This window comes from Aristolochia californica, unplaced genomic scaffold (assembly GCF_029961685.1).
Source record: "Aristolochia californica isolate CCGP_79_NKW_82.1479 unplaced genomic scaffold, dmAriCali1.0.hap1 SCAF_3, whole genome shotgun sequence".
NCBI lineage: Eukaryota > Viridiplantae > Streptophyta > Magnoliopsida > Piperales > Aristolochiaceae > Aristolochia > Aristolochia californica.
In genome coordinates, this window is record NW_027181992.1 from 44,143,427 (window position 1) to 44,160,159 (window position 16,733).

The 16,733-nt window shown below is 37.7% G+C and overlaps 1 protein-coding gene across 1 annotated transcript; it reads right to left on the bottom strand.

Annotated features, from left to right (window-relative positions):
• Nucleotides 1-11,035: 11,035 nt before the first annotated feature.
• On the bottom strand, nucleotides 11,036-16,733 carry LOC137959245 (membrane-anchored ubiquitin-fold protein 3-like). The gene is made up of 5 exons (XM_068806628.1): nucleotides 16,584-16,733; nucleotides 16,029-16,218; nucleotides 15,728-15,936; nucleotides 12,322-12,492; nucleotides 11,036-11,302 (listed from the first exon to the last, which is right to left on the bottom strand). The coding sequence occupies exons 3-5, from the start codon at nucleotides 15,858-15,860 to the stop codon at nucleotides 11,247-11,249; spliced, it is 360 nt and encodes a 119-aa protein (XP_068662729.1). The 5' UTR covers nucleotides 15,861-15,936; nucleotides 16,029-16,218; nucleotides 16,584-16,733; the 3' UTR covers nucleotides 11,036-11,246.

Genomic DNA, 16,733 nt, shown 5'->3' on the forward strand with positions numbered 1-16,733 from the left:
GTGATAGTGTGGTTACTTTTTATAATGATCCAGTGCCTTCTCTTGGAGACGAAGATGACTTGACAAACTCCAATATTTTCAGCTTTTTAATTCTTAAAAGAAGGAAACGGATCGTTGCTTCTTAAATCTGTAATCTTTCCTGTCACGTAAAGCATAGACTTGCTGGTTAGAAAGTCTCTTTCCATGTTATGTATCAGAAGTTCAGAATTAAGATTGATTAGAAAAATTAAAGAATAATAAAGTTTCGTAAAATTCATATCATTTTGATACTTTTGTAATTCATCTAGAACTCAATTATAAAAAAAGATGTCAATTTGTCCTCCACTGGGTCGTCGCTTTCCATGGCAGACCACGGACCTGAGTCGAGTGCACGAATCTTTGAGCCCAGTTCCAAGCAAGTTCTGTTCGTTCATGTCGGCGGAATAATTCCAGTGGAGGAATAATCGAACAAGCCATTCATTCTTCCAACTTGTAGTTGTGCTTCCCTGACAACCACGCAGCTAAACTCTCTTGTGGTTTCTTCCTCGTATTGTAACTCTGTTACTGTCTTCTTTAGTTTCTTGTCTCTTTGTCCCCTCCTCTTTACAAGAAAGGATGGGTCTTGAGATTTACTTGAGATTTTTTTCTTAAGGATAAATCATGTAAATATTCTGTAAATTCGGTGATTGTGTAATCCCGTTAATCACTCATAATTCTTTCATGAATGAGAAATTAAGATTGAAAGTGAAATATTATTTTTGACTTGGTATTAGAACGGGAGAATCATCTCCTTCTCCTTCTCGTCGCCGAAGAGCAGAGCGAAAGCTCTATTCTATAGTCTCTCGTAGCCGAAGAATAGAACGAAAACTCTGTTTCGTAATCTTAGTCGATGGAGAAACTGTAAACTCTGTTTTGCCTCGAAACAAAGTTTACGCCGACAACCGTAGCCGAGCTACTACTCGGCCTTCCATTAGAAAGTTTCGCTGACCGACGACTCGCCGCAAAACAGAGCTATTCAGAAGTTCCGCAAGCTGCCGACGACTGTTGCCGAGCCACTGCTCAGCCTTCCATCAGAAAGCTTCGTCGATCGACGAAAAAAAAAACGGAAAAGCCTTACCAACGCTGCACCAGCGTGCGTCTCAACGAAGACGGACCTCACAATTTGCACCGACGACGGCCTTCCAGAAAACCGTCAGCCCAATCGGCGCTGGCGAAGGGAAGAGACACACTGTCGAGAAGAAGAAGTTGCGTCTCGACGAAGAAGAGGTACAATAAATTTTATATTTTTCGCTTAAACTTAGGTCCGTATTATTATTTTGCTGAGTGACCCGGTCTCGGACGGACCAAGATTAGCCCAGCAAAAGAACGCGAACCGGACCAGACCAAATCTGTCTACGGATCGGATCGGACCGAACCAATTTTGTTTTGGAAAGCGAACTGGACTAGACCGAATCAGTCTATGGACCGGACCGGATCGGACCAATATTTTTTGGTGTCCCCGCCGATCTTCTTTTCATCATGTCGAAGGAATCAACACCAATTATTCATGTGCAATCCGAAAACTCTGATTTTACAACCAGCGTCACTCTTACCGAAGTCAACTATGATGTATGGTCCCAGATCATGGAGATGCAAATTGTAGGACGCGAAAAGCTCGAATATATTATGGGAAAACACCATTCCCACAAAAAACGGATGCCTCCTATGCGAAATGGTAAGCTGAAAATCAAAAAGTCAAGGGGTGGTTGTTAACTTCTATGTCACCAGATATTATGAAGCGCTATATTCGGCTGCATACCGCACGCGAAATATGGAATGCTCTGGAAAAAGCTTTCTATGATGGGTCAGATGAATCACAATTATTTTCATTGAATCAGAGAGTTTTCTCCACCAAACAGACTGGTTGCCCTTTATCAACATATTATGGTGATCTCGTGGGAACTTGATCATCATGACAGGACTATAATGAAAGATCCTGATGATGTTATCGCTTATAGAAAATCCATTGAAAGATTGCGTGTTCATATTTTCTTAAACGGATTGGATGCAGAATTCTAACAAGTCCGTGGCGAAATTCTCATAAAAGACCCGATATTGGATCTTGAAGAAGCCTATGCTTATGTACGTCGTGATTCTGTTCGTAGAACCACTTTAAATAGTGAAGTTGATCGTTTTGAGACATCTGCAATGGTAGAACATCGAGCTAAGCCTAAAACAGCTCGACCAACTGGTCCTAACAATGATCAAAATCGAACATCAGGATCTCAGAATTGTAGCTATGAGATTGGAACAACCAAACCAGAGCGCATTTGTACTCACTGTGGTGAGACTGGGCATACAAAGTCACGATGTTATGAACTTATCGGGTATCCAGAATGGTAGGATCCTACAAAAGCGCCTCGCAAACAGAACTCCAAATCAAATAATCATGCTTCCGTTGTAATAGCAGAACCTTCCACCTTTCACACAACTGAGGATGCATCAGTCTTAATTGCTACATTTGGTAAGGTTCTTAATACTTCTACTCCTAGTAGAAATAGTGAATGGATAATTGATTCTGGTGCTACTGATCATATGACCTTTGACAATCATCACGTTAAAAGTATGAAACCATCTGAACAACATATCGTATCTACAGCAAATGGTACTCCATCTCACGTTATTGGAGAAGGTTCTATCACTGTCACTGAAAATCTGATTCTTGATTCTGTATTAGTTGTTCCAACCCTCAATCATAATCTATTATCAATTGCTCAAATAACTCGTACTTTGCATTGTATTATGGTTTTTTGGCTTAACCATTGTGTTTTTAAGGACATTCAAACTCAGAAGACAATTGGGTATGGTACTAGAAGGGGAAAACTCTATTACCTTGATCTGCAGCCAGAAAGTTTTCATCAATTAGCCCAAGCGTTTTCCATGAAGAATAAATCTGCACATTCTGACATTTGGTTATGGCATAAACGGTTGGGTCATTCATCCTTTGGTTATTTAAAGAAATTGTTTCCTACACTTTATGAAAAATTATCTATTTCAGATTTTAAGTGTGATGTATGTGAATTGGCGAAAAACCATCGTGTTCCATTCCCAATAAGCATGAACAAGAGTCCAACACCTTTTATGATTATTCACTCTGATGTGTGGGGTCCAGCAAATATAGCCTCCCTTAGTGATAAACGGTGGTTTATTTCTTTTATTGATGATCACACTCGTATGACTTGGATTTGCTTAATGAAGTCAAAAAGTGAAGTTGGTTCGTTGTTCAAACAATTTCACAGAATGATAGTCACTCAGTATCATTCTACAATACGAACTCTTCGAAGTGACAATGGTGGAGAATTTGTGAATCAAAGTTTCAAAGAATACCTTGATGATCATGGTATTACTCATCAAACTACTTGTCTGTACACCCCTCAACAAAATGGGGTTGCAGAGCGAAAGAACCGCCACCTTCTTGAGGTTGTTCGTGCTTCCTTGTTTGAAGCTCATATGTCAGCAAGTTACTGGGGTGCAACCATCACAACTGCAACTTCCCTTATCAATCAAATACTCTCGAGTGTGTTACAATTTAAAACTCCCTTGAGTGTTCTTCATAAAACCATAAGTTCACCTGCTGTGCCGAATCTGCCACCTAAAGTTTTTGGGTGTGTAGCCTTTGTCCACCTCCATAAGTCATTGAGACATAAATTGGAACCCCGAACTCTCAAGTGTGTTTTTGTTGGTTATGCTCAACATCAGAAAGGTTATCGTTGTTATCATCCTCCATCTCGCAAATTGTATGTCACTCTTGATGTGGTATTTCACGAAGAAAACATGTATTATTCTACTCCCGATTCTTCAATACAGGGGGAGAACAAGATTGAATTGAAGATCCTTAATCATCATTTGGATATCTTGGATACTACAAGTGGTCAATATTCCGATAACAGCTGTAGACATCAAAATGATACAAATGAACATGATTCACAGGATGGAGAAAGAGAAGACCAGATGGAAGTAATGCAACCAGAGTCTCAGCCGCCATCTTCCCCCCTTCATAATGTACCAATGGATCAATTGCCTTCTGAGTCCGAGTCCTTGTCTAAACCTCAGGTAAGTTTCGAAACTCAACTAAGAGTGCTACCTCATCGAACCACAAGAGGAAAACCTAGAGTCAATTATGAACCTCTTCTCACCTCTAAATCTCAGTATCCCATGCATAATTTTGTGTCTTATAATAGATTGTAAAAGGCAAATGAAGTATTTGTGAATCAATTATCTGATATATCTATTCCTAATAGTGTGCAAGAAGCCTTGAAAGATCCTAAATGAAAAGAAGCCATGAATGAAGAAATGAGGTCCCTCCAAAAGAATTCAACATGGAAAGTGGTTGACCTACCTGTAAGAAAGACACCAGTTGGATGCAAGTGGGTGTTTACTATTAAATATAAAGCCGATAGCACCATTGAAAGGTTCAAAGTAAGGCTTGTCGCCAAAGGATATACTCAAACCTACAGGATCGATTATATGGAGACATTCGCACCAGTGGCCAAAATCAACATTGTTCGGATTCTACTATCTCTGGCTGTGAATCTTGACTGACCCTTATATTAGTTTTATGTAAAAAATGCATTTTTGCATGGAGATCTCCAAGAAGAAGTATATATGGAATTACCTCCTAGATGCATTATGCAAAACAAAGGATGCAAACATGTATGTAAACTGAGGAAATCACTATATGGTTTGAAGCAGTCCCCGAGGGCGTGGTTTGGAAGGTTCACGAATTTTATGAAATCTATTGGATACAAGCAAAACAACTCAGATTATACTCTCTTCCTGAAATATAACAAGGAGGTCATCACAACTCTTATTGTATATGTTGATGATATGATAGTAACTGGGAATGATCCAGAAGAAAAGAAATCATTGCAAAGTCGTCTTGCTAGAGAATTTGAAATGAAGGATCTTGGCTACTTAAAATATTTTCTTGGCATTGAAGTGTCCAGATCCAAGGAAGGAATTTTTCTATCTCAACGAAAATATGCTTTGGATTTATTGAAGGAAACTGGTATGACAACATGTAGTCCAGTCAGTACTCCTATAGAAGAAAATCTGAAACTGGGAACACATTCAGATCAAGACTCTGCTAACAATGAGCTTTATCAGAGACTAGTTGGGAGGTTAATGTATCTTGCACATACTCGACCAGACTTAGCTTATGTACTAAGTGTGGTTAGTCAATTTATGCACTCTCCAAGTGAAGAACATATGAATGCCGTCAACCGTATCCTGCGCTACTTGAAATCATCTCCAGGGAAAGGAATTTTATTTAAAAAAGGAGGTGACTTGAGAATTAAAGGTTATACCAATGCCGATTGGGTTGGGTCAATAGAAGATCGACGGTCTACATCTGGATACTTTACATTTGTAGGTGGAAATTTGGTCACTTGGAGAAGTAAGAAACAAGAGGTGGTGGCTAGATTGTCAGCTGAAGCCGAATACAGGGGAATGGCCAAGGCAATATGTGAATTATTATGGATAAAAAATCTGATACAAGAACTACATATTGAGCAGACAAGTCCTATGAAATTATATTGTGACAATAAGGCAACATGTGATATTGCCCACAACCTAGTCCAACATGATAGAACGAAACATGTTGAAGTTGATAGACACTTTATTAAAGAAAAGTTAGAAGCAAGAATCATTGAAGTCCCTCATGTTCGATCTGAGGATCAACTTGCCGATGTGCTAACCAAGGCAGTGTCTTACCGAGCTTTTAACAAATGTCTTGACAAGTTGGGCATGAGTGATATCTATGCACCAACTTGAGGGGGAGTGTTAAGATTTACTCTGAGATTTCTTCCCTTAAGGAGAAATCATGTAAATATTCTGTAAATCTGGTGATTGTGTAATCCCGTTAATCACTTATAGTTCTTCCATGTATATTATGTAAAACTGCTATTTAAGCTGATGATGTGAATGAGAAATTAAGATTGAAAGTGAAGTATTATTTTCGACTATGGGAGCATAGGGGAGGCTTCTGCCCTTGTATTCTCTCACGAAAGATATAAAGTATAGCTGTTGGTTGAACTGAACAAACCATATTTATAATAAAATTTTACAACAAATTCATCTAAACAAACGGATAATTCAAATGAGTCTTATTCTTATGGAAGATTCAACTAATAAATTAACAGTCAAAACACATATGCTCTTTGTGCTTCCTCAAGATAGGCCTCGGTTAGAGTGGCCAACCTTGCCTATGAGTTAGTGAAACTAAAACCGCGGCAATGACTCGGTAAGGAGATCATCAAGTTGGTCATGAGAAGAAACATGAGCTACATGAAGTAGACCAGATCGAACCTGATTACAGATGAATTGGTAATCAACTGCTACATGTTTCATTCTAGAATGAAATACGGGATTCTTCCTCCTATTTTCTCTAAATTTGTCACTCTTCCTCTTTTCTCCGCAACTCTTATTCTTCTTCTCACTCCTTAATCCTCTTCTACCATGATTATACATCATGGAATTCTAAGTTTCAACATGGTACCAGAGCGGGGAAAGATTTGAGATGAAAAATGAGAAGAAGATGGAAAAAAGAGAGGAATAATATGGTAGTGGACTTATCCAAACCCTTCCCTTTAAATTGTTTTTGTAGATATAAAAAATACTACTATTACAAGAATACCCTTCACCTTAGTAAGAGTAAATAACAGACATAAATCATAAACTAATTACATCAGTGTCATCTTTATGAGATGACTTTTTATTTATCATTATGCCACCACTGTGTGGACCTGTTGGCTTTCTCCTTGGTCTATGGGCTTGAGCCTATCTTCCACAGACTTGTTGAGAGTGAGAGAATATCATGAACGCTTAGCTTGCTGCAAATGGTGTATTTGATCTTCCAGTATAAAATGGCAGTCCACTATATCTTCCAACATGAAAAGGACAACATTGAAGGATCTTCCTCCTAGGGAAGAGGAGTATTGCGATGAAATGCCCAATTGGAGGCATTATTTTAGGTCCAAAAGTCAAAGAAGTAGGTATCTCTAGTCTTTTTCTTCAAATAGTATGGTAGAGCCTACATGGCTTGACTTTTTCTTTTACTAGAGAGGTATTGGATTTTGATGTGGCATTCACACCCTACATGTGTTTATTTGAATATCAAAATCCCATCTATCCAAATTTGGTGAAGGTGTTTTATAGTAATTTGGAAATTGAAGAGATCTCACATTGGAACCTCAAGATCACTTCATATGAGAAGAAGATCCCAACCTCTTTGTACGTTGGTGATGTCAACACTATCCTTGGCACCACTATCATGGGCTTAAAGATATAAAGGAAAGGTAGTCACAAGACCTACCCGACGAATACCTATAAAACATGCCACACACAATTTCATTGGTGTTCCGGCAAACAGTGGGTCTTAGTATGGAGTTTCGGTTCTTTATGGAGATTGTAACTAGAGGTGGCATCGAGCCGAGCAGAGCCCGACCCTACCTATGTTCGAGCCGAGCTTGATTTAAATATTTTGAACTCAAGCTCGAGCCTAAAGTTGTTATTGAGCTTGAGCCTAATAATTTTAATCGAATTCGAGTCGAGCTCGAGCTTCAACAATTCATTTAAAACTTTTCAAAAAATACATTTCAAATAAATTGTATATAAAATTATGCATACATTTTACATAAAATTGGGCATGACCACTACTTAAAATTGGGCATAAGGGTGGCATCGAATCCAGGTGAGTCCGAACCTTGTTCGAGCCGAACTTGATTTAAATATTTTGAACTCGAACGCTAGTTAACCCTAGCCTCGAGCCTAATAATTTTAACCGAGTTCGAGCTCGAGCTCTAGCCGAGTTCAAGCTTAACGTACATTTAATACTCTACATAAAATATATGTCAAATAAAATTATGCATACATTTTAAAAAAAGAATGATAGGGGAGGTTCTGGATTGAATCTTGATAATGGATTAGAACGCATCAATATTAATCTTTTTTTACCCCAAATGTTGTCTAGCTTATTTTGTAATTTTTGAATCTGGCCATAAATTTACTATGGCCTCCTTAGTGCCCCTGGTTTAAAATTTATATTCTAGGAAAAAATAGAAATGTTTTTCCTTTGATACATATTTTTCTAAAAAAACCTTAAATAAAATCCTATTACTCTTAGTGACTTAATAGAAAATTACAAGAAATATTTTAAAATTTTCTTAGAAAATTTAAATGGACCTCTTATTACCTCTTTTAGGGAAATAAATAAAAATAAATAATCAATCTAATATATTACTATACTTATCAATACATTTTTAATCAAATAAAATGTCAAACACAAAATTGCTATGAAAATTGCCTCATACTAAAAGTATTACAACATCAACTGTCAATTAATTATTCAAAAATTTTCTATACGATTTTCTAGCCCATCTTGGTAGGAAAATTTTACGTAGAAAATTATATGATTTTTTTAATAAGAATTTTCAATTAGAAAAATGTTTACAAAAAAATGAGGTGTTAATAGTCCCTAAAAACATATTTCTACTAAAATGACTTTTCAATTTCTTCAAGAGCTATGAGGAAGGGACTACTGGTGTTTAAGAAAGAGTTTTTTTTCACTCGCTTATGATCTCGCACGTGCTAAATCGTCTTCGCACACAGGCAGGGGAGGGGGGGGGGGGGGGGGGGGGGGGGGGGGGGGAGGGGGTTAGCGGTGTCGGTGAGGACCTGTCGTCGAGGATGACGGTTGCGACGAAGGCAGCGGCAACGGAAACAAAGGCGAAGGCAGACGAGGGGAGGAAGCAATTGAGCCGACGGCAACAAAGGCAGCTGACAAGAGCAACGGACGGGAGGGGCTTGACGGTGACGAGGGGAGGAAGAATTCCTCGCCCCCTCCCCCCTCTCTCACTCTCGCTCCCGCTCCCTCGCTCCCGCTCCCTCGCTCCTGGTCCTGACTCGAGCCCGGTAATGAGCCGGCTCGCGAGCTTTCGAACTGAACCATGGTTCAGTCGAACTCGGCTGGTTAACACAAACAAGCCTTATTTGGATCTCGAACTAGGTTCGAGATACAGATAAATTGAATCGAACTGAGCCGATGTTAGATTGGCCTGTTAGGAGAGGAAGACATAAGTGTTTAACCCAGGACCAGGGGGTCACTATGGGCCATAACAGCCAAGCTCGAGCCTCTTATGAACCCGCTCGGTTCGATGCCACCCCTAATCGTAACCCATATCCTCAACGCGAGGAAATGTACCTTCTCCCGACTGACCACAATAAACATTTTCTAGCTCGGGGGGATCACTTAACATGTGAAGTTGTTAAATCATATGGCGTGTATATACTTAGGTTGGGGGGTATTTTTGTATAGGAGTATCTGTATATACAAATATGTCTAGGGTTTAGTGTAAAATACATATGTAACCCTAATTTGAAAGATAGTATGAAAAAATGAGAAACTCCTTTTTTTCTGCTTCTTTCTTCTTCCTCCCTTTCTTCTCCATCTTTTTCTCTATCTTATTCTCCTTTTACATCTCAAATCATTGCCTAGTCTGATACGATGTTGAAACTAAAGATTCTATGATGTATAATCACAGTAGAAGAGGATTCAGGGGTGAGAAGAAGAAGAAGAAGAAGAATTGTGGAGAGAAGGTCTTAGGAGAAGAAGTGGAAGACTGACGAATTTGGAGAAGGAGAAAGAGACTGGAGAATTAGGGTTTGGACTTGTCCAAACCCTCCCCCCTTAAGTGGTATTTATAGATATCAAAAGTACTAATATTACAAGAATACCCTTCATCCTAGTAAGAGTGAATAAGAGACATAAATTATAAACTAATTACATTAGTGTCATATTTATGAGATGACTCTTTATTTACCATAATGCCACTGCTATGTGGGCCTTCTCCTTAGTTTGTGGGTTTGAGCCCATCTTCCACATACTTGGACCTGCGAGCTTGGGCCCATCTTCCAACAGGCGAAACTTGTAAATTTGTTACAACACTCCGTCCAATTCACCAAAAAATTACATTAATGATTTATCTCCTTTCTCCATAGTATAAAAATGAGAATACTACTCATAAATTTAGGAAATATTCTTTTCTTGAGAGAACCTCTTCTTAAAAATAACCCAAAATTTCCACATGTCACAAAATATAACTTAATAACTAATATGTGACTCAATACAACTTAACAACTAGGACATCACCTGTAAATTTCCTGCTCTCCATTTTGATGTTTTTATAATTAGGGTTTTTTTTTTTTATAAAAACCATTGATCCTTTTTATGAGCTCCTACATATATTTCAGCTGCTCTTGCCCGAAGAATATAATTATCACCACTCAATTTCGTTGTAGTAGTTTTCCAGAATGCTCTTCTTCATTAGCACTCTCCATACTCGTTCCAGGATTTATAACTTCTTCACCCTCTAGAATTCACAAACAAATCGGATTAAATGCACCCCACAAGTTACCAAAGAAAAACGATAAACAAATCATGGATTTGAACTCCATGTAAATTGAAACTCTCACATGTATATGCCGTAAGACTTCTAATGCCATGCAACAACTTAACACAACAATCCAGCCATCAAACTGGCAAAATGATCGATTAGTGTAACCGGGTTAGACCGGGTTCAACTATAGGTTGGACCAAAGTGGTACATTATCTTTAGATTTTATTATTTCATTAAATTTTCAGACAATCCAAAGTGGTACACTATCGTTAGACTTGGTACACTATCAAATCTAGAAAAAAAAAGTCTTTCTTTATTTAAAAGGATGAGTTAATTTAAAAATATTTATTAAAAACCTCAATTTATATACCAAATTAATTTTTTATATTATGTTATTTTATTGCCATTTAATAATTTTCCATAATTTTATGTATTATGGAACAAAATAGTTAAAGGTCATTCTGTATCTGATTAACCGATTCCGATCATACATAAGAATAATTGACCGATTCTGATTATATACATATGATGATGCTGTTTTCAGTAAAGAAAAAGATAATTCCGTCATTGTGATACATCCAAACATAATCCAACGAACTAGGAGGAGTATTATCCACACTAGCTGATAGAAGTGATCCAGAATTTATAATGGCAAAATTACAATGAACAGGCACCAATTATAGTAAACAAATGCAGTAGAATTACAAAATTTAACAGTCCGCCACAGCATAATCTATGTTAAAAAGAGGGAGGGAAAACCAGGGTAAAAAAAGGCGCAACTCTTCCATATTCTGCGAAAAGTAGCATCTCAACAAATTCGCATGCCGTAGTCACCTACATAATGGTACATGAACATCCGGTCTTCTTTGGCAACTCTTGTAGGTTTTTCTCTGCAATTGTAGCCACAGTAAGATCGCGTCAATGTGTCAGTTACATATAGAATCAAGAGGAGAGACAACAAGATGACGTTCCAAATCTTGAAAACTATACGTGCGATACAAATTAAGAATAGAATATTTCATCTGCCAAATGCGGGTAATTTGTATAGTGATGGACGCCTGCATACCATTCTGAAGGCGACAAATAAGAGAGAACCTCAAGAAAAAGAAAATGAGACTTTTGCAAGCCACAGACTTGTCTTTACCCCTAGTCTTGCGCTTCCTATCAAGCCAAACAGGGACCCTGGTACTCTCATTAATTTGGACAAGCTTTTATTACTAAAAGCCTTGTTATTTTCTTTCATGTAAAACATTCTATACTCTGGAGAATGTAACCATCATGTATAAAGTAGGAGCTACAAATAAGCTTTCTACGTCTAAGGAACATGCCTCCATTGCCTGCTCAATTACAAAAAGGCACTGACAATTGGTAATGAATTTTCAAAATCATCTTCACCCTCCTCTTTAGCTGAATTGAAGCCTCCTCAATAGGCTGCCTAAAGCTTAATTTTGACAGTTTTTCACTGGGGAACCTGGTCCAGTAGGGCTAGGATGTTCCATTAGGAACCATGATGATTCTCATTTACTCGTCTGGTTCCATAGGCATATGTATATGACTCATCAGCAGCTGAATTCAAGCCCCATTACAGGGAGTGAGGTTGTATGCACAGGAATGTTTTAGGTCCAACCCAGCCAACATTCTAAGCTGGATGTCAAAGGACCGTGCTTGCAGGCTTAATTATGCCTTTGATGAACTATCCAACATCTAATAAGCTTGGATAGCAGAATGGAAGCATGTCTCAAGATGGCGTCTCCCATAAGCATTTTACTCTTGGAAGATCCTTGCATTTATAATATTAAGTTACATTCATTGTTTCTTGTATCATGATCATTTTTTTTATTGAAATAAGCATCCACCATTTTAAAAAAAAAGAAAAGAAAAAAAAAAGAGCTTTGGAAATTAAATATACCTGTCTTCTTTCTGGGTAAAGAAGGTGGTACCACCACATGCATAGTAATAACCCCACCAGGAAGCTCACCAAAAGGTACTCTAGAGTCCCCAAGTGTCTTATTGTTCTCTAAGATCTTTCCCGCATATATGAGCTTCAAATCATTTGTTGTCTTAGGTGCAATTTTTTTATCTGACAATCAGAAAAAAAAATTATTAGTAGAAAAACAATTAAAATCCTTACTCAATATATTGAGTCACCGAACATCTGCACACATGCTTCACACAGCAGGGACACGATATGTGAAACTTATATATCTGATATCAGGCCAAGAGGGAAACCTCAAATTAGAAAATTTATATTTCTGCAACATCAGATGAACTTCTCAGTACTGAGAGTGTACTTCAAGATCAAGAGGATATACAAGAGTATCGATTTCAATGAGAGAATAAAAAAACTACATCAGCTTAAAAATGCACTATATATTTCAAGAAAGTTCAATGAAAATGAAATGGTTTTTCTGTTTTGAATGGCAATTTTATTGATCAAGATTAAGAACACAATACCATTTCAAAAGAAATAAAATTAAAACAACAATGTGGGAGAAACGAAAGTAGTTCTCAAAGAAATGAAACAGAACACAGTTTTAGAATGATAAGTTAATGAGAGCATTGCATTTCCATTCAAATAATGATTACAATGGTAAAATTAAATGAGAAAATGGATCGCATCTGTCAGGTCTGAGTAGATGTTATCTGTAACCTACTTTAGCAGCTTGTTTTCACAATTTTTTTTTTTTTTTTTTGATAAATTATCGTTTTTGTTTTTTGATTTCACTATCACGTAATAGGTGCAGCAATTTGGAGCAAAAGTTCACTTTCTGGCATCAAAGTTTATATTGAGCTCTTTTGTGCTGTTCTTAGCCCTCATATTCCATTTCCTTAGTCATATAGATTGTCCAAAAGGGTCAACAGTTTATATCAACTTAAGTTGGAACTTTAGACAACTGAAGAGCCTACATGGTTGTTGTCTGTGATACAGAACAATAAAGACATAAGAAGGCAGTGAAATATATCAAATAACTGATCAAGACAACCATATCTTTGAATTTCATGTACAGAGAGCAAACACGATGCTTCTCAACATCTATGGACTGAAGAACAGTTTATAGTAAGCATCACAGTCAGCAAATAGATAAATGGTAAGTTTTTCAGACCAACCATGCCAGATGCACAATTGCTGCCCATGGTTCCTAACTCCAATATGATAAATTCTTCCAAAATTTGTAAAACAACACTATCACACAAATGGTCCCATCAGGGAGATGCCGTTGGACGCACACCACAATGAGTCAAGTTGTGGTCTTTGTTTCAAAGTCTTACTTGTGTCAATGACATAATTTTTAAGAGGGGAAGTAGTGGTAATGGTTTTTCTATGGGTGGGTGGGTGGGAGTGTGGAAAGCTCAGGTGAGAAATTGGGAGGTCACTCAACATCCAAGAAAAAAAGGTGTATCTTTGCTCAGATTTTGCTTTCATGTCACTACCTTTCTCAGTGATCAATACTGGAAATGACATGACATGCAACCGGAGAATGTATGGTAGACCTTATTCCCAACATCCAAGAAAAAAAGGTGTATCTTTGCTCAGATTTTACTTTCAAATCACTTCCTTTCTCAGTGATCAATACTGGAAATGACATGACATGCAACCGGAGAATGATTTTCAAAGACAACAGGATTGTCTTTAGTAATGCATCTGGAGCACCTGGAGTTCTTCTATAAAGGAGTATAAGCAAATAGTACAAGTTTTTCAGAACACTCAAGCCACAATTTAGAGCATCTCTTTATTTTGATCAACAATGAAAAAGAATTTTTCCAAATGTAACAGTGGTAAGAATGAGATTCTGAGATCAACCATCATCCTTGCCTGATGACCTAAAAGTGCACAGAAACTTGACCAAGACAAAATTACCACTAAGATCAAAGGCTTATGGTAAGAAAGTCTGATCATGCTGTGGAACATCCATAGCCAAGAATGGATATTATACACCCTAGTAGCAACTGAAGTAGATGAACATGTTGATCCTTCAGAAGGAGAAAGAAGTGTACTGATTGCCTGAGCAACGGGAAACCTTGACTGGTCATCATCAGCTCCATTATCATCACACTCAACGAACAACTTGATCCCTATGCTAAAGACATAAATGTACCAATACCGAATCATTAGCATTATCATCATTAAGGATCTGCTCCATGCCAAAAGCCTAGAAAGGGGTTTATTCAAACTGTAGCCATAATATCTTTCTCGAAGTAGCTAGTGGCTGCACCAATAGACAGACTTTCAATCCCATCACTATCACAACTTAAAATACTCAGCAAATCACCTGATCCTTGTCACTCAACATGATCATCAGACTAGTTCATGACAGAAATAGCACAAGCCTCAAAATGATGATCCCTACAGAACTCAAAATTTAACCCTCTCCCTCTCTCTCTCTCTCTCTCTCTCTCTCTATCTATCTATCTATCTATCTATTTATCTATCTATCTTATATATATATATATATATATATATATATATATATATATATATAGAGAGAGAGAGAGAGAGAGAGAGAGAGAGAGAGAGATACATATATGTATCCCCCCTAACATGTAGATGTCTCAATTTGAATGGAGAAAGGATCAGCAAGAGGACTATCACTATTCATTATTCTAGTCAGTCATTCTGTGAAGATTCAACCACATGATAGGGCTTAATGGCAAATTCAGTTCAGCAAAATTAAAGAGAAATGGTGAAAATTTGCCCATTTTCTTTGGATCAGGAGATTCTCAGAGAGTGTGTGGCCCTGCCCTCAAAATAACATCAACAACAACCAAACAGCTCAACACTCTTAGCGGCACTAGAATCCATGTGTCAAGATGTACAAATGATTATTCCAACTATCACACACCATATGGATGTCAGTCTCCTGGTTAGCAATAAATATTCAAGCTTCCCCTTAGCACCAACAACAACCAAACAGTCAACACTCTTAGCGGCACTAGAATCCATGTGTCAAGATGTACAAATGCTTATTCCAACCATCACACACCATATGGATGTCAGTCTCCTGGTTAGCAATAAATATTCAGGTTTCCCCCTTCTTTTAGTTTTTGAACACAATTCCTAGATCTAAAATTGATAGTTCTTCACTTAAATCAGTACCTCGTTACAAGCTAAGATGCAAAAGTGACAAAAATTGGCAAGAACAGAAGACAAAGGGAACAATATGATTTGGTGAATATGTGATTTCTGACAAGAGAAATGCCATAGTAGTTTCAGTCAACTCACAGGAAATGTGAAATAACCAACAGGACCCATCAAAGATAGCTAATTCTATTTCATCCCTAACCAGCCAGATGAAAAGATATATATAGAAACTAACCCGGAGGCCATTCTGCAATTATCTTGTCCTTCAGACTTCCGATGGTAACTGATGGAGCATATTTACTTGGGCCAATATCTGACCCATCGTATAGTCTAAATTTAACTTCAACATTTGCATCTTTATCTGCCATACTTGGATCACAAGATTATAAATCTGATATAATTTTAGGATATTTCTCTCGATCAAAGACCTCAGTCCTCTGCCACCTATACACACAAACAACCAAGAACAGCACAGATTTCAAGTTGCCTGCAAGAAGAAAAGCAAAGAGTAGAGAAAGAAACTTAAACATGCATACCTTTGCAGACATATGATAGAACATCAGCACATCAAAGAATCAACACTGTTCTTTCGCCCGGAGGTAAGCACGGTGACCTGGTAACAATTTCACGCGCCAAAACATCTAGGACCTTAAATTAATATTCGGCGATGCAAACTACAGCAACGAGCATTTCACAGAAGAAGATAGCTTCTCTCGACAGAGGCAGCTATAGATTACGTGCATGAAACATCCAAATAAGAAAACCGAATTAGCACCAAAAAGGCAAACAGAAAATGACAGTGGTATCTCGGCATCCTATCCATTTCAGAAGGCCAACAAGGGAACAGGACAAAAGTTGTAAAAGATTCTTCCTAATCTCTAAGAACCATTCCGATTACTGACGGCTTTTAACAAATTCAAACAGACAAAAAAGAACTACAACCTAATGTCAAACCTCAAGCAGTAAACAAGTGAATAGGAGATTCAAGTCATTCTCAGATTCAAAATTGAAAGCAATAAGCATAGAGGTAAGATAGCATGCGGCAAAGCCAACGAAACTCAGAGAATTGAGAAGCAAACTAGTTCATCTACCCGATTGAGACGTGTCTACTGCAGGATTTCGTCCTTCAAAGTCAGTTTTCGATCATCCTTTTAGGGTTTTCTGAAAGTGTCGGTGTCTGAATGTCGTTTTTTACGCGGATTTGAGAGAAATTAGTGCGGAGAGGGAAGAGTTTAACGCAG